Source organism: Eubalaena glacialis, chromosome 19, assembly GCF_028564815.1.
Source record: "Eubalaena glacialis isolate mEubGla1 chromosome 19, mEubGla1.1.hap2.+ XY, whole genome shotgun sequence".
Lineage (NCBI taxonomy): Eukaryota > Metazoa > Chordata > Mammalia > Artiodactyla > Balaenidae > Eubalaena > Eubalaena glacialis.
The window spans coordinates 2,135,503-2,159,874 of record NC_083734.1 but is presented as its reverse complement, the minus strand read 5'-3'; the positions used below and the strand labels follow the sequence as shown (position 1 = coordinate 2,159,874).

At 61.1% G+C, this 24,372-nt stretch overlaps 1 protein-coding gene across 5 annotated transcripts; it reads right to left on the bottom strand.

The window, feature by feature from the left end:
• Window positions 1-3,867: 3,867 nt before the first annotated feature.
• On the bottom strand, window positions 3,868-18,886 carry DRG2 (developmentally regulated GTP binding protein 2). 5 transcript variants are annotated; one of them, XM_061176434.1, is made up of 13 exons: window positions 18,734-18,886; window positions 15,228-15,388; window positions 13,601-13,690; window positions 12,319-12,379; window positions 10,977-11,067; window positions 10,355-10,427; window positions 10,147-10,237; window positions 9,410-9,507; window positions 9,094-9,170; window positions 7,958-8,046; window positions 7,172-7,230; window positions 4,905-5,030; window positions 3,868-4,564 (listed from the first exon to the last, which is right to left on the bottom strand). In XM_061176434.1, the coding sequence occupies exons 1-13, from the start codon at window positions 18,795-18,797 to the stop codon at window positions 4,478-4,480; spliced, it is 1,167 nt and encodes a 388-aa protein (XP_061032417.1). In that variant the 5' UTR covers window positions 18,798-18,886; the 3' UTR covers window positions 3,868-4,477. The 5 variants fall into 5 exon arrangements, with proteins under 5 accessions (XP_061032417.1, XP_061032419.1, XP_061032416.1 ...); XM_061176436.1 differs by having other exon boundaries at window positions 4,905-4,958; XM_061176433.1 differs by having other exon boundaries at window positions 13,601-13,731; window positions 15,233-15,388.
• Window positions 18,887-24,372: the final 5,486 nt, after the last annotated feature.

Below are 24,372 nucleotides of genomic sequence, written 5' to 3'. Positions count from 1 at the left end.
CCCTAATGCCCACACTTACAGCTGAGGAGCCCAGGGCAGAGGCTGCATCCAGGACAGGAATGGGACCGACCCAGAGTTCCGAGCCGCCCCTCACAACCCCTAGGCTCCTTCTCTGAGCAACGTGGGCGCTCCTATGGCTGGGCTGGCCGCTCTGAGCTTCGGTCTCTTCATCTGGACAGTGGGCTTCGGAGCCCAAAGATGCCTGCCTGAGGTTCGCTGCAGCCCGGTGAGTCGCTGGCCACCGTCCAGTGCTGGCCTCCCAGCTGTTCTCCTGGGCAAACCCCAGGCCGCCGAGGACCCCCAGTGTGGGCAGGCAGAGGTGTGGCTCCGGGCAGTGTCCCTGGGCCCCCCTCCCATCCTCACGTTCATCAAATGTCACGTGGAGCCAGGGGGTGGGGTTGCACCCTGCAGTCTCTAAGGGGAGCCCCCTTCTCTGGCTGGTTCAGGGTCCCGCCTCCCTCTTGGGGTCCCCGGCCTCTGCTGCAGGCACAGAGCAGGTGTCAGGGGACAAGTCTCTCACTCATTCGTGTGTCACCTGCCGCATGCCAGGCACCGTGCTGGGCTCCACAGGGCCACAGAGTCGAGCAGAACCAGGCACGGCCTCCGCCCCCACTCAGCTCCCAGTGTCAGGGGGACACAGATGTTAAGCGAAAAGCCACACCAACGAGGGGGGAGCTACAGCCGTGGGAAGAGCCGTGAAGGCCAGGCTGCGACGCAGGTGGGCGGACGCTGCCTGGGGAGGCCAGGGGGTTCCCTGAGTTTCCGACCCTGAGCCAAGATCTGAGGGATGAGGGAGCTAATCAGATGGAAGAGGGAACGGTGTCGGGGCAGATGGAAGAGTATGTGCAAAGGCCAGGTGGTGAGAGAGGTGGAGTGACGTGGGGCATGTGGAGTGGCAAGTGGCCAGGATGGCAGGAGGGACCGGCCACGTGAAGCCGCGGGAGCTGGGGTGGGACTGTGGTCTCCATCTCTATGGCAGCAGGGAACGTGGCAGGGCTTTGAGCTGTCAGGGATGCTGCAAGCAGGTCTGAAAATAAAAGTAACCAGCACGGCCAAGCTTTCCGACGTGCCGGGCTCAGGGCCAAATGCTCTCCCCCAGGGTCTCACTGCATCCTCACAGTGTGTAAGGTGGGAGCTGCCCTTCCCGCTGTGTAGATGGAGGGTCTATAAAACAGGTCTCAGGGAGGTTAGGTCGCTGAGCGAAGGGCCCACAGCGAGGACCCGGCCGCCTGGCTCCAGAGCGTCCTGCGCTCACCTGCGGCCTCACGCTGCTCCTTGCGTGGCCGTCCTGGACAAAAGCTTTTGGGCCACTGTGTGGAGGATGGGGCGCGGGGGACAGTGGCTGTGCCAGGGTCAGCTGTGGCGGGGGACACGCTCAAGTCAAGTGGGCAGCCCCAGAGAGGGTTATGCGGGGCCTTCGGGGCTGGCCCGGTGCCTGAGGCCAGGTGGGAGGTGTGGGAAGATGACAAGTTTGGTCTGAGACGCAGAGGGTTTTGGGGTGACCGTGGGCCATCCAGGTGGAGAGTTGGGGAGGCGGTTTAGCCCCACAGGTCGGGGGTGACAGGGGCGAGGCTGTCTAGGAGAGGGACAGAGCAAGAAGGGGGAACCCCAACTCCGGCCTTAAGGACTGTGTGCCAAGGAGGTGGGGAGGGGCTGCCGAGGAGGGGCCCAGGGGAACGACATAGAAACCTCGCAGCTCCACAGCGGGTGGCATGTGGCCTCGGCAGGAGCTCTTCTGGCGGCACGCTGGGGAAGCTGAGGGCAGAGGGTGGACGTGGGGAAGCCAAGCTGTGACCGATGGGGGGACGGGGTGGCCACAGGGAATGATGCATCCAGGAGAAGTGTGTTTTCAGTGGTGAAGGCCCAGCAGGAAGGCGGCCGTCTGCACACCAAGGAGTGAGGCCTTGGGACACCTCGATCTCTGACTTCCAGCCTTCAGAACCGTGAGAACATCTTGTCCATTGTTTAAGCCACCAGCCTGGGCACTTTGTTACGGTGGCCCCGGCCAGCTCACACAGACCTGCTGGTAAATCCTCAGGACAGACCCAGGAGAGAGCACGTGAGAGGAGTGAAGGCCCTGAGGTGGCCTCTCCATCGTGGAGGGAGGGGTGGCTGCAGATGAGTGTGGGGCGTTGGGAGTTTTCCAGCCAGGGTTCGAGGGGGCAGGGCCGGTTCAGAGGCTGTCAGTGGCACAGGGAGATGCCCACCCTGGGTGGTGTAAGCACCCACCCGGGGCCGGGCCAGATGGGATCTTGAGGAGGACAGATGAGCTTAGGGATTTTTGCCAAAGAAGGTTTCTGAGATGAGGAAGCGGGGAGTCTAAGCTGCAGAGGAAGGGACACAGGGATGAACACAGGGACGTGGAGGGACATTCGTGTCCTGAGCCCTTTGGCACCTGAGTCTCGTAAAGCTGCAGGCCAGGCCCCCTGGGAGCGCAGCCCTGCAGCCAGGGCAGAGGGACCTGTGGGTGCTGCTGACCTTCATAAAGACAGGCCGTTTGAGCGGAAGGGACCTCGGGTCACCCTGGCCAGAGCCTCCCTGCACAGAAGGCCCAGGAGCATGAGTGACGGGAACAGGGGGCGCCTGGGGCAGGAGCTGACCCTTGGGGTGCACCTTGGTGGTGTGGGGCAGGGACTTTTGGGAGGTGTTGGGGGGCTTCACCAGCCCGAGGGCTGCCTCCCCCAGCACGAGGCGCTGCGAGAGTCCAGTTCATGCCGACCTACCCTCACGCAGGCTGGACAGCCTAACGATGCTGACCACAGATCCAGGAGGCCAAGGACCCACCATAGACGCACAGACTTCCCTGGAAACAAGCCCACCCACGGGAGAGACATGGGGGCCCAGTGACCGGAGCCTCAGACCCTGCCCCCCAAGCCCACACTGGCCAAGGAGGCCCAGACCTCTGGCCTTATCTCCATCCTTTCCCAGCCTGCTTGGGGGACACAACAGGCCTGGATCTGATGCCCTGTGAACCTGAGGCAGGAAGCGGCAGTGACCATCACCCAGGCAGAAACCCTCCCTTGGGACCTTGTGGCCAGGCCTTGTGGCAGGGGGAGGGGCCAAGGTAAGCAGCCCACTGTCGCCGAGAGGAGGACTGCGCTGGGCATCGATCATGTCATTTTACAGATAAAGAAGCCGAGGCTGAGACAGACCTCACGGTGAGGGAGCAAGGCCACAGCTCAGCCACCGCCCCCTCCCCCTTCCTCCTGCACCCCCCCAGGGGTCCAGGGCCGGGTCACCTTACCTGGGTCCAGTGGCCTGCTCCCTGCCCGCATGCCGCCCCACGGGGGTCCTTCGGCCAGGCCCCAGGAATGCGGCCGCCAGTGGAGAAGCTGTGTCTGTATCATGGGCGGCAAGCCCAGCCCACCACGCTGCCCGCCTGGGGCCCCATGCATATTTAATAAGGTCTATTATTCCTGTTTTGTCACCGGAAAGGAGCCTGAGCAGCTGACAGAGAAGCCAAGAACAGCCGGGAGAGCTGGGCAGTGGGCCTGCTCCACACCCCAGCCCCCCAGGGGCTCTGCCTCTACCTGCTGGCCCAGTGCCTCCGAAGACCTGTTGCCACCTGCCCCAAAGGCTGCAGGGCCAGGAGGAAGTCTTCTCATGGGCTCAGCAGCCTCCGACTGGGGTTCAAATCCCAGCTCTGCGCTCACAAGCCGTGTAGCCGAGGGCAAGTCACTGCTCCTGGAGCCCAGGCTGCTCGCAGCCCCGCACGGCGCCTCGCCATCACTCCTCACAGAGGCCCCCCTGAACCCCAGGCTTGGGCCTGCTCCCCCGAGGCCCAGGCTCCACACGCTCACGGCTGCCCCGACCCAACCTGGCAACCGAGTTCAGCAAACTTACAAAACCGTCCTTAGTGAACAGGCATTGTTTCCACTTTTTATTTCAGGAAGGAGAGCCGAGAGATTGGGGGTGCAGGGCGGGGTGGTATTTAGAGAAAACGCAGAGCCCAGACTCCAAATCCCCCAGCCCAGGTGTCTGCACCGGGCTGGGTCCTGGGCTCTGTGCTGGGCAGGGGGTGCCCGGGGGCAGGGGGCGGATAGGGGGTTTTGTCCTGGGCAGCGCCCTCCCTGAGAACCAGAGAAGCTGGCAGGAGCTGAGGGGCCGCCAGGGACCCAAGTAGGCCCAGCTCCCCGCCGGGCATCAGGCCAGCCGTCTGCACTAGGCCCTCGCGGGGGGCAGGTGGGCAGCTCGCTCACTCTGCACTGGACGGGGCCGGGGGTGGGGTGGGGGGGAGAAGGCGCAGGCCCAGGGACCCAAATAGGACCCCTTCCAGAGTCCAGTCTCACGGGAAACGCCGCCAGCCCAGCCCAGCCCAGCCCCAACCTTGTCCCAAGGCCCCAGCATGCTCTCCACCATCTGCCCATTGAAGAAATTTCTGCAAACAGCAGAGACGTGAGAGACCCCTTCCTGGGGTGCATTTGTATTTTCCCAGTTTAGGCTCCGGTGAGTCCCACGGGGGGCGGGGGCAGGGCCACTACTTCTTCACGATCTGGATGACGTCCTCGTGCTCCATGGTGTGGGTCAGGCCCACCCGCTGTGGGCTGTACTTGGTGCTGGTGCCCTGAGTGGGGAGCGGGACGGGGGGGCCACATCAGCCTCTGTACCCACCCGGCCGAGGCCGACAGTGTCACTGGAAGGGGGTGGAGGTGCAGATGGGGGGTCTAGAGCGGGGGTCCCAGCGCCAGCAGACCCCACAGCCTCTGACAGCAGGACTCCCAGCGGTCCAACCGGCCCGGATCCCAAAGCGGGAGGGCCGTGTCCGGTCTGGGTCAGCATGCAAGCCACACACCCCGCAGAGCAGGACTGACCGACACCCCAGTCCCCATGCGGAAGGACGGGAGCTCCTGCCTGACCCTGGGGCTGCCCCGGGCGACCCTGCCCGCCTCCCGCCCGAGACTCACCCACACCAGCGCGTACTTGAACTGGCTGGCGAGTGACCGGTGGATGCGGTGGCACTGGGGGACGGGAGAGAGTCGGATGGTGAGCCCGGGCTGCGCCCGGAAGCAGCCGGGCCCAGGGCAGGTGCTCTGGCAGATGGATGAGGGCGGTTGTCAGTGTGTCCCCACCGGGCCTGCCTCTCTCACCTCCTGCCGCCCTGACCCGGAACCTCCCACATAACACGTCACCCCCCCAGCCCAGGACAGCCCACGTCCTGTAGCACTCCCGAGTAGGGACAAAGGTCACAGGAACCCAGTGCTGTTAGGAGGCCCGAAGGGAAGAGAGCTTGGAGGGCAGCCAGCTCTTCCCCCTGAGAATGTGGCCCCCTGGCTGCACGGGCTGGGTGGGCGCGGTGGAGGCGGCTGGGGTGAGGACAGCGCAACGTCGCCTGTCCTCCACGTGCTCACAGCCTCACAGGCCCTGGGCAGAGACCAAATGCCTGAGCCCAGACATCAGGCCTGCAGGAACGTTTCCGGGGGGCCACCCTGATCTGGGCCTCCTCTGGGTGACCAAGGATGCATGGCCACGGCAGAGGACACTGCCGGCAGGGACGAGCACAGACACACACACACCCGTCCCAACACTCGCTGTTTTCTAGACCAAAAGATGAAATCTGACGGTCCAGGTCAGCTCTGGCCTGCAAATGCACTTGACGTTTTATTCAGCTTGCCCCCGAACGACAGAACTAGACCTGCCTGACAAGCTCAGGGTCACAGAGTTGCAGGGTCGTCCCGGGACCCTGGGAGCCCTCCAGTTTGCTGCAGGTCCCATCGGGCCCTGGCATCCCTGACACCGAGGCCAGTAGGAGCTGTTTCCCAGAGCCTGCTCCACGGCTCTCCCTGGAGAGAAGCGTCCCTAGGCACTTGTGTCTCTAGCAATGAGGGGGGATGGAAGGCCGCCCGAGGTCACCTTTTTTCTTCTTTAAATTTTTCAGCTGCACCGTGCAGCATGTGGGATCTTAGCCCCCCGACCAGGGATTGAACCTGCGCCCCCTGCAGTGTAAGCGCGAGTCTTAACCACTGGACCGCCAGGGAAGTCCCCTAAGGTCATCCTTTTTCATACTGTTTGTGGATGGGAGACCCTTGAAGCCCACAGTGCCTCTCACCCCTGACGGCCCTGCCAGATCCTTTCTGCCCCTGGGGCTTATGGCGCGTGATCCTGTGCAGGCAAGGCTCTTGTCAGCTCCACTAGGTGGACTGCAAAGGCCCCGGGGGCTCAGTTACCCCCAGATGAGGTTACCCCTCAATGTTAGTATGTGGGCGTCAGGGTGCAACCCCATGTCTGACTGGCTTCTCTACTTTGGGTCTGTGGTCAGCACCCAGGCAGGCCTGTGTGCACAGCATGGCACCTGTGATAGGTGAGTATCCAGGAGGGGTTGAGGCCCTGCAAGGCAGGCCTCGCTGGGACAAGATCCAGGCTCTGGAACCAAGGCCCCCGCAGGCCTCTCCCCCCGCTCTAGCACCTGCTGCCTTCGACGCTGCGACCCTCCGTGCCAGCTGGCAGCCGACGGCCCACAGTCCACGTTCGCTCCTGCCTCGGGCCTTTGCACCGGCCGCCCCACTGCCTGGAACAGCCTTTTGCGCCTGCCTTCTCCGGCTTTCCCGCCAGGTGTGGCGGAAGCCCCACGTCCTGAGAGGGCCTGAGAGGGCCAGGGCACGTGCCAGCGTGCTGCCGGCCACCCCGCACTGCACTCCCCTCTGTGTGGGACTGTTTAGCTGCAGGATTGGGTGGCTGGCATCTGTTGACCCCCAAGGACCCCAGTTCCAGCAGGAACCGGGGCTACTTGGCTGGGCACTGACGCTCACTAGCGTGTTGGGTGCACTGAGCCCCCAGGGGCAGAGCCGATGGGGCGCGTGGAGGGGCGGGCTGCGCGGGGGCTGAGTGGGGGCAAGCATGGGGGAGACACGACTGGGAACGCACAACCCAGAATCGTCCTGGGCGGCAGCTCTACTGACTGAATGCCTGAATGGCCCCGAGGACCCCGCAGCCCTGGTGGGACAGGATGGTGACGACCGCTTCCCAGGCATCTTCCCCGCGCCGGGCAGCGAGCCGAGTGCCTTACCCGCTGGACCCCATTCCACGCCGCCCCCTAACTGCAGCTGGGTGGCGGGACACGTGTCCAGCACCCGATTGCAGCGCGGCGGCTGAGGGCCGGGAGGACGTCAGGCAGGACCCCGGGCGATGGGCAGAGCTCCCCCCACCCCGGCCTGGGCAGGTCTCCTCAACTCACCACGTGCTCCACAGAGGCCCCTTTCCGGAGGATGATGGCGTCCGTGAAGTCCGGCCTCTCTGCATAGACGGGCGGGGCGGGGCGGGAAGTCAGCAGAGTCAGGGCCCACTGCCACGTAGCCCCCCTCCGCAGGAAACGGAGGCCCTTCCAGTCTCCGGCCTTGGCCTGCCCTTCCCCCACTCCAGGGCACACCCTCGCTAAGAGCCCCGAACAGACTTCTACAGCCTTGACTCAACACAGAAAATCAAACTACACCCCAGTCCAGGGTGCAAACTCCTGCAAGCCCATCAGCCACAAGAGCCCCGGCCGAGGGGTCCCGCAGGAGAACCTGGGCTGGACTGGCTCCGGCCGGGTAGCCTCATCTCCCTCTGCGGACACGGCCAAGGTCGATGCAAACTGCCCAAACTCGGCCGCTAGGCCGTGGGGTGTGAGGCGTGTGCGCAGGGGGTGGGAGGTCGGGGAGGCCCGTGTGCCCAGTGCCCTAAAGCCTTGACGTAGTGTCTGTCACTGCTCGGGGAGCCACTGCCGGCGGTGTCTGTCCCATCCCCACGTCCCCCTCAAGACCAGCAGCCCCAGAACTCGGCATTCTTTGCCACAAGGGCTCAGGCCGAGGCCTCTGACAGGCTGCGGTGGAGGGTGGTGCCGGCTCTGAGACGGGAGAAAAGCCGTCGTGTAGAGACTGGCTGGGCCAGGGCTGGGCCGGGGCTCTGGGTGCCGCACACAGGCCGGGCGGCCCGGGGGAGGGGGAGGCCCGGCCGCCTCTCGGGCCGCGCGGCCCTGACTCACGGCCTCTCTTCTTGGTGTAGATGCAGGTCAGGGCCAGGTACTCCCAGAGCATCTCCAGCAGGTAGTCCAGGTTCAGCTTCATGCCGCAGCTGCCGGGAGGAAGGGGCCGGTCAGAGCTTCCAGGGCTCCCGGCACCCAGGCCAGTGCGGCCCAGCTGGCGCCCATGGGGCAGCACAACCGCAGGCCTGACGGCGCTTCAGCTGCCAAAGCCTCTTGTCACTGTCACGTTCACGCCCAGCACAGCCTGCCGTCTCTCCGGGGCCCTGTGGAGGGCACAGGGCACCTGTGGCAGCTGGGGTGGCCAGAGGCAGAGGATGACAATGCAGAGCCCACCCCCCGAGCGGCCCAGGGCTGCCCGGCAGGGGTTTCAGCGATGCGGTGACCCCTGGCTTGGTCCTTTGCCGCTGTATTGCCCTGAGTGGGGACCCGCCCTCCCCTGTGATGCATATGAGCAGGTACAGGGGCGGCCTGCGGGGCCCTGAGGACGGGGCCCGGACGCAGCAGCAGGGGGGGAGCCGAGCTGTCCTGCGGGAAGGACACCCGCTCGCAGCTACTCTTCGTGGCCGCTAGGGACGCCCAGGAAGCAGTCCTCGCGTGGGCCCAGGACCCCCCTCCTCCCCAGTCCCCAAGGTCCCGCTCCCCAAAAGCCAAGCGTCACCGTGATGCTACAGAGCACCTGGATGGAACTGGGGAGCCAGCAGGGTGGGCACAAAGCCAGGCTGCCCCGACAGAGGGCCCCGCAGCCATGGCGGGCCAGAGCGCAGGCGGCTCCCGGGACCCACCCCTCAGAGAAGCCCCCACCCGAGGACTTCAGTCCCTTCTCCCTCCCAGCGGAGGTCACAGAAGCCACATCTTCCAGGGCCTCAGGAGCAGCGGGCTACAGCCTGGCTCTCTCTGGGGGTCTGCAGTTAACTGCTAAGCCACGAAGCCGCTAACCACTCCCACTCCCAGACCTTGGTGGATGAAGTCCTTCTGTTTTCTTAACCAGAGCTTACCCCATCACCCACCTGCCCCAGACAGTTTAGGGGGGACTCGGCCAAGGTCACCAGCAGCTACCGGGATGGCCTCTCTACCCCGGGGTGCACAGAGGCCTGACAGATGGACTCCCGCTCAGAGAGGGTGGCCGCGAGCCTCACCTAATGACCACGCTGTCAGGTTTCCGGGCCAGGCGGTCCACTTCCTCCATTGAGATCTGGTCGATTTTGTTATAAACCTGGGGTTGGAAGGGGGGTGGGGGTGTTGGGGAATGAGAGGAACAGAGCAGTGCGGCAACAGGGCCCCCCCTGCTGACTCAAGGATGGGGAGAGGATGAAGGGGCCTGAGGCCCCCGGCCCCCCAGAGAGGCTGGGCTGGCACTCCGGGGTCAAGCCCGAGGTGCCTGTGGGACTCAAGCAGCCCCTGGGGTGAGGGCTCCCCTCCCACGTGGCTGCCCTGGGGGCTGGCACCACTTACATACAAGCAGGGCATGTACACGCGGTTGCCCATGAGCACATCTATGAACTCGTCCGGGGAGCAGTCTTCTCGGAAGAGCACCTCCGCGTTGAAGATCTCTGAGGCGCTAGGGTTAAGGGCAACCTGCGCGCCAGCAGCGCCCCGCCCCCTCCTCCCCCCGCCAGCAGGGCCTGAAACAGCCGATCGCTAGATACGCTGCCGAGAGGGACCGTAAGGTTACCTGCTTTCACGGTTTTACCGTTTGGGGAGCTCCCTCACTTTTCTCAAGGAAGCACAACGTGTAAGGGGTTCAATCAATATTTTAAATCTTTGCCGTTACAATAGAAGAAACGACGTACTTGCCAGGATCGCCAAGGCAGCCACAGTTCCAGAGCCCGGAGCGCTGGTCCCGCTCCCCCTAAGAAGCGAGCTCCCCCCGCGGCCACCCTGCCTCCGCTCCAACCCCCGCCCCCAGCCTGGCCACCCCCCACCCCCGGGGTCGCCCCGAGGCCTCCCCAGCCCAGGAGGCACCGTCCCTCGCCGTCTCGTCTTCCTTCCACACGTGACCGGCCCCGTACCCTGCAAGGAGCCAGGAGTGCACGGCTGCGGCCCGGCCAGCCTGAAGCTTGGAGAGCGTGAGGCAAAGGGGACAGACGTGCCTCATGGGAGCTGGCCGCAGCTTTCCTGCGGCTTGGACAGAGCTGGGTGGTGTGGGCAGTCTGCGTCACCCGGGCCTCTCGCACCTTCGGGAAGGATGCTATACTCGTGCAGGATCAGCTGCACCAGCTTCTCTGAGCACTGGGTCAGCGTGACCGTCGAGTTGAAGGAGATGCCGCCTCCTTTCTTGGGCTGGAGGAGAGAGGGAGGGGTGATGCTGACAGAGCGGCAGCTGCAGCCCACACCCCTCACCCCGCGGGCCGCGGCCGGTCCCACCCCCTTGCCGAGGCTCAGGAGCCGAGGCCTCACCTTGAAGTAGATGTTGGGCTTGTGCTTGTTGAGGCGGATGCCGACCGACCCCAGTTCCTTCTCCAGCAGGGACCTGGTGGAGCCCCCATGGCCTTCACAGGTGCCCGGGGCAGGCCGTGCAGCCCCCACTCTCCACGGCCGGCCCTCCCGCACCCGCCACCAGCCGCCGAACGTCCCCTCCCAGCAACCAAAGGTGCTGAGGAGCCCCAGACCTTCTGGCCGGTCTGAGGGGAGATCGGCTGGTGTGCGGCCAGGGTGCAGATTGGCCTGCTGTGCCCTCAGCCGCAAGCCAGGGCGTGAGCAAGGCTCTGCTGTTTGGGGCCGGGCTCCTGGCAGACTCTGGGCAGCAACAGGGCACCCAGGCCCCTGCAGGCAGGAGCCAGAGCCAGGGTGGCACGGCACAGCCCCATCCTCCAGACACAAGCCTCTCGGGGAGGCTGCCCCAGGCCGCCTGCACTGGGTGTAGCCGTGGACAGTCCTGCCACTGCTCCCACGTGGCAGAGGGCCAAGCACCCCTGGGACCACCCACCACGAGCTCAGGGACACACGGGCGGTAGCCAGTGTCCTGTTCCCCCCGCAGGGCCTTCCCAGGCTGTCAGCCTGCCCCGCCCCAACTGCGGACCTCTGCACCTCTCCCTTGGTGGCGTCCAGCATCATGATGACGACGTCGGCTGTGCGTGCCACGGCGATCACCTGCCGGCCACGGCCCTTCCCTGGTCAGGAGGGAGGAACGTGGTTACACAGCGACATGGGCAGGACTGCGAGATGCCCCCAGCCCACGGCGCATAGACTCCTGCCCCTTACAGACACGCACGGACTCTGCCACGTGCCACCCGCGGGCTGGCACTTCTCTTGAGCCTTGTCTTACTCGTGGAAATGTGTTTTAGGAGGAACCCCGACACCAGCGCCTGGGGAGGAGAAGCGCCCCCCGCTGCCACCCCCCCACCCTGTGGGCCCTGAGCTGGGTGCTCACTCAACCCGCAGAGCCACGCCGGGCAGTCAGTGTTATCTGCCTGTTCCAGACACGAGAAAACCGAGGCCTGGCCTAGCAACACTCAACCACTTGCCCAAGACCACAAAGCTACGTGGTTCCAGGATGTGACGAGTCTGCCCCTCCCGGAACCAGGCTTACAGAGAGGAAGCAGCAGACGGCACAGGGGGAGGGGCTGTAGGAGCCACCACCAAGGTCAGACCCTGCCATCAGACAACCAGAGAAGACAGGCACCAGGCCAAGGTCACACAGCCACTTGGGGACTGAGGTCACAGCAGGGGACCCGGTGGTCTCCAGAGGCCTCCTGACTACAGGGGGTGAGCCTCCCCCGCGGGGGCCAGCCCTCCTCCTGCTGGCTGGGATGGCAGGTTCCTGGGGGACCACCATCGCTCCCCACGCCAATCCAAGTAGGCAGGAGCTCGCCCTGATGAGGGCGGTGGGCACGGGACCCCCAGGAGGAGGCTCCGACTCCAGTCCCGCACTCCACAGGGGCACGGGCAGACGTGCAGCCGTCCGTCCCCACGCTCCTCCTGGCCGTGAGAAGGAAATGACGACACTCGCTCAGTCACAGGGGTGTCAGAGGATTAAGCGAGCCAACGGTCCGCACGGAGCTGGCACCTGGCAAGGGAGGGATGACCCCAGCGGGCAGCCACCCGCCACCAAAGCCGAGGGCGTGTCCCATCTCAGAGAACAGGGCTCCAGGACCAGGGCTCCACTGCCATGCACCCATCCCTGGCAGGGTCCACCACACACTGGACGTTGGAACCAAAGCTGCCTGGTGAGCCGTGCGACCCTGGGCAAGTCACCCCCCTCCTGGGCCTCGGTCCCCTCAGCTCTGAGGTCAGAGTCCCTCGGGAACAGAGCACTGGGCCCTGGGAGGGGCTGTGAGCCCAACCCTCCCGTCAACCGTCCCCAGGCGCCCACAGGAGGGCCTGGGCTCCTCCCCACCCCCACCACCTGCTCCGCCTCCCACCTTGTGCTGCGCCTTCGATGATTCCAGGAAGGTCCAGGAGCTGGATGTTGGCGCCTTTGTACTAGGATGCAGGAAAGGAGGTAAGGCGGGGCCGGCGGGCTGCGAAGGGGCCTCCCGGGCCAAGTCTGAGCCACGTCCCCACCCCAGCCAGCCTGGCGCAGACCATGCCCCGCGAGCCGAGGGGCCGCCTGGAGGGCGTGCGCTTCTATAAGCCCCCAGCAGCCACTGCTGATGGTAAGAGCTCTTCACAAGGAAACCACCTCGCCGTGGGAGGCCCACGGCCACAGAGCCCCAGCTGCCCAAGGCTCCAAAGCGTCTCGGGGAACAGAAGGAGCCGGCCAGCCACAGGTGACCCGAGCCGGGGCGACACCGGGCAGCGGGGCACAGAGGGGCACCGGGGAGAGCTGTGCATGCTGGCAGACTCTCGGAACCAGCGAGGATTGCAGGACGGGCCAGGCGTCTCTGGGGTCCCGGCAGCCCCAGCCCCCAGCTCAGCCCAGAGCCTCCCCCCGCACACGACACACACACACACACACGACACACACACACACACACGACACACACACGACACACGACACACACGACACACACACACACGACACACACACACGACACACACACACACGACACACACACACACGACACACACACCCCCCCACACACGACACACACACACACGACACACACACACGACACACACACACGACACACACACACGGCACACACACACGACACACACACGACACACACGACACACACACACGACACACACGACACACACACACGACACACACCTGACACACACACGCACACGACACACACACACACGACACACACACGACACACACGACACACACACGACACATGACACACACACATGACACACACACGACACACACGACACACACACGACACACACCACACACACACGACACACACACACGACACACACGACACACACACACACGACACACACACACGACACACACGGCACACGTGACACACACGGCACACGACACACACACGGCACACACACACACGACACACACGACACACACACGACACACACACACGACACACACGGCACACGTGACACACACGGCACACGACACACACACGGCACACACACACACGACACACACGACACACACACACACGACACACACACACACGACACACACACACGACACACACACACACCACACACACACCACACACGACACACACACACGACACACACGCGCTCACCCTCCCTCCTGGGAGCTGGCAAACCCCGACTTACTTCAATGACCCCAGGGATGCAGGTCAGGGTTGTGAACTCATAGGACGCAGCCTCACTGGCCGTGGAGGTCATCAGGCTCAGGAAGGTAGACTGGGAGAAAGCAGGTCGTTGCAGCGGGGGTCCTGCCCCACCTCCAGGAGAAGCCCAGGTGTGGGAGCCTCCGACGCAGGCAGACCCCCATCCCCCCGCTGGGGTGTGACGAGAACAGCTGGAAAAGTCACCTCTGGCCCTGCCTGGGGGGTTCCACACCACAGGGCCGCCCTGTGCCTGAGGCCTCAGGCCTGCCTCGGGTGGACACAGGGACCTGGTTCCTAAGGGGTTCCCCCGCTACACTGGGGCCCATCCCCAGCTCCACGGACCCTGCAGACCCTCCTGGGCCCAGAGAACCTGGAGCAGGGGTCGGTCCCACGGCACACAGTGGCTGCTCCCAGGAGGGCACGGAGGCAGGGACCCTCCCGCCTGAGAGCGCCGGCCGGTGGTGCGGGGCTGCGAGGGAGGGAGGGGAGCGGGGAAGGATCCGGATGGGACCTCGCGGCTGGCCCACGGTGGGAGTGGGGCCACACTCGGCCGGGACTGAGAGACCCGGCCTTCGGTCCTGCTTCTGCTGGGGACCCTGGACCTCGTCCCAGTCCCGACCTCGTGAAGAAGGTGACAAGGCAGGGGGAGCGTGGCGAACACAGTGATGGACGCTGTGGCCCAGAGGCCAGCAAAGCAGCGGGCAGTGCCAGGAGGGCAGCCCAGCCCGGCCCGGCGCCCCCATCCTAGTCAGCCGGAAGCCGGGGCACAGCTCACTCACACGCCCTCAGGCCCCTGGAACCCAAAACAGGGCTCGTGAAAGAATCACAGGCCTCAGATCACAAAGTCTCTGCCCAGGGGGCCTCTTGGAAACTTGAGGAAACGTAAAAACCGGGGGGATAGACAGGTGTGGACAGACGGGCGGCCCTGAGAGCCATGGTTGCCAGAGGCCAACCTGGGGGACACCCCCGAACCTGTCTGGCCCCTGCAGGAGGGCGGCCCGCGCCCTCCCGTGCTCAGAGAGCCCAGATTCCCAACAGGGCCCAGACCCCAAGGGCACAGCTCTCGGTCACTAGAGTGGCTCCTCCCGGCCTGGGCTCTTCACCCGGGAGAGAAGGCCTTGCAGGCTGGAAAGTAAGATCGAAAGAAAAGGCTAAAACGAGCGAATCCACGGCAACTCCCTAGCAGTCAAAGCCTGGCTGTGCTCGCCGGCCGCCCAGGGGTCACACCGGTCAGTTCAGGGCGCCCCGCCATCCTCGCTCCCCGACGGCCTCCACCTCAGGTCCTCTTCTTGGGGCTCTGCTCACACACCTGCTCACAGGGTAGCCGCCCCGCTCCACGTGCCTGCCCTTTCCCTCTCCTGCGCGAGCTCGGGGCTGAGTGGGCAGGGGCAGAACGTGCCCGGCACGAGGCGCACACTCAGTGAACGTCTGTGCTCGGGGACGAGGCAGAGGCCAGCGGGGCCTCTCCTGCTGGAGAGTCCCCGCCGGGCCCGGGGGGGCTGGGTTTCCTGCGCCCCGGAGCCGGCTCAGAGAGGAGGGAGGGGGCGCGGCCGCGGCAGAGTGGAGACCAGCCACCTTCCTCCCCGAGGCCTGCGGTGCCCATCACTGACCTTACCCACAGAGGGGAAGCCGATCAGCGCCACGCGGGCGTCGCCCGACTTCATGACATCGAAGCCCTCGCCTTTGGATGAGGACGATTTGGAGGGTTCCAGGAGCTGGGCCCGATACTTGGCGAGTTTTGCTTTCAGCAGGCCCAGGTGATACTCGGTGGCTAAAAGACAACACAGGACGGAAGGTGAGTGTCCCGGGTGGGTTGGGAGGGTCCCGTATGCAACCAAATACATGCAACCGAATGCTGGCCGGGACCCTCAGAGCCAGACAGCAACCGACAGACAGACAGGACCCAATGTCAGTGGTTCTCAGCCAGGGCGGCACCACTCCTGGGGGCCTCCTGGAGGGCGTTTTCAGGTGTCGCTGCGATGGTGAAGTGACGGTGAAGTCTTTACGGGCACTTATCAGGCAGGAGCCGGGGAAGCCCGCAGCTCTACAAGGTGTAAGTCAGTCCAGCAGAGCCAAGAACTGTCCCGTGTCGCAGGGCCACAGAGGGAGCCTGGATTAGGATCTCTGGGGCCCAGAGCCTCACAGGGCATTTTTACAGCATTAACAGACACTGACATTCCCAGGAGTGGAACGACTGTGTATGTTGAGGGAAGACTGTGGCATGTTTTGTTTGAAACTTTACCTAGACGGGCTTGCCTGCTTGGGACCCCAGGCTGCCAACAGGGAGGCCTCGTGTAGGGGACGTGAGTCACCCACACGACACACCTGCATCGTCTGCACTGTGGCTGCCACATGCCCAGTGATTCTGCCCAGAGTTGCAAACACCTCACCGCCTCCTTGTAACTCCACTGTATCTTGGCTGTGCCCCTACATTCACTTATTGAAATAAACCCTATTTTAATTATAAATTACTTTCCTTTTTCTCCTCCTTGATATCAATTTTTTCCAAATTCTCATGTACGTAAGTTACACTACTGATGGCGAGCTGCATTGCAGGGCGGCAGAGCTGGGGTACAGGACCTCACTACATGTCATGTCGCTGTGGTCAGGTGACCGGCCCGGCCACGTCCCGTCTCCACCACTGTCCCCCTCATTCGCACAGTCCAGCCGCCCATTCTCGCCTCAGGACCTTTGCACTTGCTACCCCATTTCAACCTCATCTTCCCAAGGCTGGCTCCTTCTCAGCTCAATGTCACCTCTTCGAAGAGGCCTCCCCTGCCCAGTCACGCAGAGGCAATGTCACGCAGAGCTTCAGAGCCTGTGTTGGAATTCCATCCTGAAATTCCGGGCCATTTTACTTTGGAAAAGTTACTTAACCTCCTTGTGCATCAGTTTCTTAATCTGCAAAATAGGGACGTCAGCAGCGGTAACGACTTCAGCAGATTTCTGTGATTAAAGAAAGCTCTGGGAACAATGACCAGCACACAGCAAGTTCTCAATACAAGTTGGTTATTATTACTGTCTGCAGTAACCCCCACCCCTGCCAGGCCCCTCGCTGGTCCCATTTGTTGTCTTCATGGCTTCTCAGCACCATTTGAAACTAGAGCCGACCCTGGAATAACACAGGTTTGAACTGCACGCGTCCACTTATACGGGAATTTTTTTCAGTGATATCACAGTGCTGCATGGTCCGCGGTTGACTGAATCTGTGGATGCGGAACCATGGACATGGAGGGCTGGCTATCGGATGCGGCATTCTCAGATCGTGGGATCTGCGGTGGGTCCCGGAACCAATCCCCCCCTCCCCCATACCGAGGGACGACTGAATCTTGTTTCTTTGCTTCCCTCCCTCCAGAAGGGCAGGATCCCCAGCTTCCGGTGTGGTGCTCAGGAAGTGTTTTGGCAAGTGAATGAGTGAATTGAGGGCAGTGAGATGTGGTCAAGGACAGGCTCAGCAAGTCAGGTTCATGTGGTCCTTTCTGTCACCCCAGCGCATGAGATTCTGAGCATCTCTGAAGGGAAGGACTAGGTCTTGATCCCTTAATCACCTTTACATCCCCTCCTGGACCACTGCCAAAGCAGCAGCATCTCAAGCCTCCCTGCTACTTTCCTTGAGCCCCATGGATGATACTCCACAGGGCAGCCAGGGGGAACTTTTAAAACAGAAGTCTCTGCTGCTTAACACCCTCCACTAGCTTCCACTGCCCTCAGAACACAACCTGGACGCTTTCGCATGACCTACAAGGCTACACGACTGGCCCACTCCATTCCCATCCTGCACTCCAGCCCCAGACCTTCAGCTCCTTCAACAAGCCAAGTTCATTCTTGCCTCAGGGCCTCTGCACCAGCTGTTTCCTCTGCCAGGAACAGTCTCCCCCCAGGTCTTTGCATGGCTGGTTCCTTCTTCTCATTCTGGTCTCAGCTCAAACGTCCCCACCTCATGGGGGTCTTCTCTGATCATCCCACCTTAGTAGCCCCAGCCCCTACCCCGACACGCTTGCTACATCACCCTAGTTTGTCTCCACAGCGTCTATTATTGGCTGAAGTTATCTTGTGTATTCAGCTACCAGTTTACAGAGGGTCCACTGAAAGGTCAGCTCCATGCGGGCAAGGATGTGCCAGCTGTTCACCGCTTTAACCGCAGTGCCTGGCACCTAGTAAGGGTTCCGCAAGTATTTACAGAATGAGAGTGAAGGAAGCCCCCCAACTTCACAGCCAAGGGAGGACAGACACTGAGACCAACCACCGGCTTGCTTCCTGCTCCTGCAACCCCACAGCAGGGCTGGTCAGGCACTGGGCCTCGCCCACCACAGCCAACCACATCTCCCACTACTCCAGACCCTCCTTCTCATCTAGACTCTTCTCCTCATTCTCCCATGAACACGCCGTGCTCACCTCAGCTCCCGTGCCTTTGCCTCAGCAGTGCCCCTCTCCTGGAATCCCCTCCCCTCAACCAGTTCAAGTCCCACCTCCTCCTGGAAGCCTTTTTGGGTGTCACCGGTCTCCTCTCCTCACTGCTCCTCTCCTCTGAGCTCCCGCAGCCCTTACAGTCTGCGCCCAGATCTGATGCTTCATCAAGTGCTACCTACGCTGCGGGACTCACTTTAATACCGGGTGCTCACATGCATCCAGTGCTTTGCAAACAGAATCTGGTTTAACTTAGTTGTGAGCTAAGAGGGGGCACGGGGTTATTACCCTCATTTGCAGAGGAAGACACTGAGGCTCACTGAGGTGAGGTGACTTCCCAAGCTTTCACAGCAGGTACGAGGTGGAGCCGGGGTCCAAACCCAGGTCCGCCAGACTCAAGTCCTGACTGCCTCCACCCCACCGAGGGGTTCCGGGCAGCTGGCGAGGCTGTACCTGTGTGGGGGGGGTCTCCTCCTGGACTTTCCCCCACAAAGGAGCAGAACGCCAATCCACCAGGCCCGCCCGCCAGGAGACCCGGCTTCGAACCCCGACCCCGCCTCTCCGGGTCGGATGCTTGCTCCATATGCTGGGGTTCTCTACTCGGCCCCCAGGTCTGGCCCTGATCCGCGCCCTCGGGATCCCGCCCGGCCCCTCCGGCTCCGGCAGCCCCCCCCGCCCGCCGCAGACGCCCCGCCGGGCCGGCCCTCACCCTTGTTCTTCTGCGTGCGGGCGATCTCCTTCTCGATCTCGGAGATCTTCTCCAGGATCCCCATGGCGGCGGCTGAACCTGGCACACAGGCGAGGCAGCCTGCAGCGGCTCCGCGAACTCCGGCCCGTCAGCGGCGGCAGATCAGCGTGCGCCGGAAGCCCACCGAGAACGGCGTCCGAGTGCGCCCGGCGCGCCGGGATTCAGAGTCCGGGCGGGCGACGTCGAGCGCAGTGCCAGACGCTATTGGTTCCGCCCGCTGGGCCGGCGGGGCTGGGGAGGGGTGGGGGATGGGCCGGGCCGGGGCGTGGCCAGGCCGGCGGGGGCGAGGCCAGGCGAAGATGTGCAGGAGCGGGGCGTGGGAGACCCAAAGGGACCCTCCCGCGGTGGACTCCGCACTGCGGGTCCCCAGCGCAGCCGACTTTGCTGGTGTAAAGAAAAGGCGCTGAGCTGAAAGTCTGGTGGCTTATTTTGTGTCGAGGTTAAGTGCGGGTCCCCAACCTAGCCTTACTACCTGCCAACAGATGCCTCCTGATAGGACGCAGTATAGACAGCATCTGTTATGCGGAATTCTTGCCAAAAAATACTGTGTCTGAATTTAGACCCGAGGAAACATCAGACAAATCTAGAAAGGGGTACATTTTGTGGGACAAGTGGCCTGTCTTCAAGATTGTCAATGATGTAGGTGGAGGGGCTGGCGGTGGGGGAAGGATTGTTCTAGATTAAGAGATGTTAAATATAATGTGTGGACCTTGCCTGGATTCTGGTTGAGATTTTTTTTTTAATATATTTATTTATTTTTGGCTGTGTTGGGTCTTCGTTGCTGCGTGCGGGCTTTCTCTAGTTGCGGCGAGCTGGCTTCTCATTGCGGTGGCTTCTCTTGTTGCGGAGCACGGGCTCTAGGCGCGCAGGCTTCAGTAGTTGTGGCACGTGGGCTCAGTAGTTGTGGCTCGTGGGCTCTAGAGCACAGGCTCAGTAGTTGTGGCGCACGGGCTTAGTTGCTCCGTGGCATGTGGCCTCTTCCTGGACCAGGGCTCAAACCCGTGTCCCCTGCATTGGCAGGCGGATTCTTAACCACTGCGCCACCAGGGAAGTCCCGTCTGGTTGAAAATTTAAAAAGCAGTTATGAGAAGACATTCTTAGGACAATTGGGAAAAATCTGACTTTGGATAGAATATTAGATATTACAGAGTTATTGCTAATTTTCTTGGGTGTAATTACGTAGATTTTCTTTATTCTTAGCAGATGCACGTGGTGGTGTTCAGGTGTTGTCTTTGTCTGCTCAGGCTTCTGTAACAAAATACCGTTCACTTAAACAAAAGAATTTAATTTGCTCAGTTCTGGAGGCTGGAAGTCCCACATCAGGGTGCCAGAATGGTTGGGTTCTGGTGCAAGTCCCATTCCTACCTTACAGACCGCCGCCTTCTTGCCACGTCCTTACGTGGCCTTTCCTTGGGGAGTGTGCGCAGGGGGAAAGAGAGACAGAGAGAGAACTCGCTGGTGAGTCTTCTTATAAAGGCACTGATCCCATTAGGAGAAGCCCCCTCTTATGACCTCAATTGACCCCAAAAACCTCCCAAAGGCCCATCTCCAAATACCATCACACTGGGGGCTAGGGCATCAACATATGAATTTGGGGAGGTGACACAAACATTCAGTCTGCAACAGGGGTAAAAGGTCATGATGTCTATACCTTACTTTCAAGTATGTATGTGTGTGTGTGTGTATATATATATATATATATATATTCAGAGAAAGCGTGAAGGAAATGTGGCATTATGTTCACACTTGTTGAACCTGGGGGAAGGGTGTGTGTGTGTGTGTATGAATTATTCTTTCAACTTTCCTGCATGTTTTTAATACAAAGTTGGGAGTAGGGAGCAGGTCATTGGAAATCACGCTATGTTCAGATCCAAGGTTCATAACTGTGTGCGCTTGGTTAAATTTCTTAACCACTCTGAGCCTGTTTCTACACCCTGAAAACGGGGGTAACATGGTTGCTGTAAAAATGAAATAACAGATAAAGTTTGCTTGCTCCTAAGTCCTCCTTGAATGCCAGAGCCACTGTCAGTCACGTGTCCTCCGGGGGTGTCACATCCTCCCCAGACTCAGCCCACGTTTACCAAATGCCTATTATGCACCAGGCTCCAGGTTGGACAGGGGTGTCGTAAGCTCCAGCTTGCCGCTCTCCTCCTCCTCTGACAAAGCAAGGTTACGAGCCATGCAAAGTGCCTGGCCCAGCGGCTCAAGCTATTCACAGCAGAGCTGAGATGTGAAGTCCAGGGACCCCAGGGTAACAGGCAGACAGCGAGGAGAACACCTATGTCTGCAGGCTCTGTGAAGTCCAGAGAAGATGGGAGGTGAAAGCCTCTGGGAACTGGGCAGTCCAGGCAAGCGTGGAGCCCTAGCCCGGTGCGGGGGGAAGGTCCTCTAATTCCCTCTGCCCCAAGACGCGGCTCCCGGCTTTGACTGCCACCACCCTTGTGCCCACGGAGGTGTGTTCACTACCGGCTTACATTTGGGGAGGCGGAAATGTCCTGGAATGCGACTCACCTTTCAAGAGTCCTGGCATCTCTGCTGCTGTGTCTGCTTCACCCGCAATCCCCGGGGGTCTGTTTCTTCATAAATATTGTGAAATCAGGCCTACTCCCAGGGTCAAGGGAGAAAACCTAAATATCAAGCGTTTTCTAGGCAACGGGGCCTTTCCTGCTTGGAAGGTCTGGGTCCTCCAAACCCAAACCTGGGAAGCCAACTACCAACCTCGCGTGTTCATGTCACCCGAGGAATCTCTGAGTAAGAGTTTACAAACTTGTGAAGTGGCTGCTACTGGAACTGTAAAATATTTGATTTGTGCATCAAAGGATACTATCAACAGAGTGAAAAAGAAACCCACGGAATGGGAGAAATATCTGCAAACCATATATTGGATAAGGGGTTAATACCCAGAATAGATAAAGAAGTCATTAGTCAACAGCAACACAACAATCTGATTTTTAAAATGGATGAAGGACTTGAGTAGACATTTCTCCAGAGAAGATATATGGATGGCCAACAGCACGTGGAAAGATGTTCCACATCACTAGTCATTAGGGAAATGCAAATCAAAACCAAAATGAAATAATGCCTCACACCCATTAGGACGGGGTGTGTATGTGTGTGTCTGTGTGTATTTTATATATAGAGAGAGAGAGCGAGAACAAGTGTTGGTGAGAACACAGAGAAAGTGGAACCCTTGTGCACTGTTGCTGGGAATATAAAATGGTGCAGCCAACTATGGAAAACAGTATGCAGGTTCCTCAAAAATTAAAAATAGAACTACCATATGATCTGGCAATTCCACTTCTGAGTACGTATCCAAAAGTGAAAGCAGAGACTTGAAGAGGAATTTGTACACCCATGGTTCATTATTCGCAATACCCCAAAACTGGGAGTAACCCAAGTGTTTGCTGATGGATGAACGGATAAACAAAAGGTGGTATATACATATAATGGAATATTATTCAGCCTTAAAAAGGAAGGAAATTCTGACACATGTTAAGTGAAACAGGCCAGTCACAAAAAGACAAACACTGGCAATTCCACTTGCATGAGGTCCCTGGAGCCGTCAGGTCCATAGAGACGGAAAGTAGAAGGGTGGGTGCCAGGGGCCGAGGGTGGGGAGTTGGTGTTTAATGGGGACTGAGCTCCACTTTGGGAAGATGGAAAAGTTCCAGAGATGATGGAGGTGATGGGTGTACAACACGATGACTGTGCTTAATGCCACTGAATTGGACACTTCAAAGTGGCTAAAATGGTAAATGTATACTGTGAATATTTTACCACAATTTAAAAAAAACCTCATTACGTAAGATAGTATGAAATAATTTGCCCGCAAAACCTTCTGAGCACTTTCCTTCCCTCCCACACTTGCTCTGATTCCCACTGGCCTCTACCAGTCCGTGCAAGCCGCTCCCTCAAGGTCAGAAGTGACCTTCACGCGGCCGGACCCCATGGTCGGCCCTGAGCGTTGTGGACACAGTGGGTCCCTCCTTCTCCTGAAGGCCCTGCCGTCCCGCGGCCCGCAGGACCCCTGCTCCCTGGCCTCCCCCGCCATCCTGCTTCCACCGCGGATCTCTCCTCCCATCCGTGAGCGCCCCCATCTCATGGTTTTAAACACCTTGCCTAGAAGCTGACAGCTCTCCAATCCTCATCTCCAGTCCAGACCTTCCTCCTGAATTTCAGGGCCGCACGGCCATCACTTGGAGTCTAACTTGTATTTCCCTCAGACTTAATGCGTCCAAAACTGAGCTCCATGCCCTCCCCTCAGACCCCCTCCACTGTCGGCCGCTGCGTCCTGGGCACCAGCCAGCTGGGAGCCGCCACGCGTACGGGCAGGAGCAAGCAACATCGCCCCCCAGACCCGGCCGCCAGAAACCCGCCGCCCGACCCTCACGGGCCCAGGGCGACCACGGGCGGCCCAGTTAGAGCCGGACCAGCCTGTGGCCGCGAGTGCCCACGGCTGGAGGGGCGGAACCCCCCACCTGTGCCACGTGCACTGGAGATGAATGTGCAGTCCAGGTGCATCTTCCCGGAAGCCGCTGTCCGTCACGGCTCTGTGCGTTCTTAGATTCTGGATTCGTCGGCTGGGCATCCGCTCACCACAGGGCCAATTACATTAACTACAGCTTCTGATTTTCTGCATCCCTGCTGCCCCCCCCAGAGCCAGCCCGTTCTCAGGGGAGGCAAAGGCTCCCACTCCCCCGTGTGGTTCTCCCACACAGACCACCATCCCGGAGCCCACACCGCTGCTATACCTCCTCATGCAACTGTCAAGCCACTACCCCTGGCCTGATCCTCCCAGGGCCAGGCAGCCTCATGCCCCAGGCCCGCCCGAATCACTCCAACTAGCCGGCCCTACGCGGTTTGCCCCCCTCTCCCCCCCCACCGCCCTTCCCTCGGAAAGCCCAACAAAGACCGTGGTTTCTGTTTACCTTCTGCCCAAAACGTGGTGCTCCCCACGTGGCCCCGCGTGGCAGGCGTGCTCCCTCCTCTTGAGAAACCTAAGTCATACAAATCTCTCCGTGTCTCCACTCCGACACCTCCATGAATCAAACGTCGGCAGCGAACAAATGAGACAGTGACCCCAACTCACACAGAGGCTGCTGGTTCTTCCAAAAGCCTCGGACCCCCCGGACGGCTCTCGCTGTTACACTTCCCAGGCAGCCTGTCAGCTTTACCCTCTCCAGCTCGGCAGTGGGCTCTCACTGGTCTCCACTCGCCCCTTCAGTCCCTCCACCCGGGAAGATCCTTTAAAACCTGCATCGGGTCCCATCCCGCCTCTGCCCACATCCTCCGATGCCTCTCCTCTCTGAGTAAAGCCAGAGTCCTGATCCCAACAGCGACCGACAAGGTCCCACAGGGCCCGAGGCTCCTCCACACCCCACCCCGCTGTCCCCTCTGCCTGCAGGGCTCATCCCCACACGTCTGCGTGGCTCGCACCCACCTCCAGGTCTTTGCTCAATGTCACCAGACCGTCTTTTCAACCAGCGCAACCCACAGTGCCCCCCAGTCTGCCGCAGCTCTGCCTGCTCTTTCCCTGTAATGCTGGTCCCTCAACACCATCTAACGGACACGGATTCTTTACTGTGTCGTTGCCACGTATC

Bases quoted from the DNA above. Each gene is read 5' to 3' on its own strand.
- DRG2 (XM_061176433.1), bottom strand. From the start codon at position 18,797: ATGGGGATCCTGGAGAAGATCTCCGAGATCGAGAAGGAGATCGCCCGC. The intron at 15,389-18,733 runs GTGAGGGCCGGC...GTTGTCTTTTAG, and splicing joins CCGCACGCAGAAGAACAAGG to CCACCGAGTATCACCTGGGC. The intron at 8,047-9,093 runs GTGAGGCTCGCG...TCCTCCCGGCAG, and splicing joins CCTGACAGCGTGGTCATTAG to CTGCGGCATGAAGCTGAACC.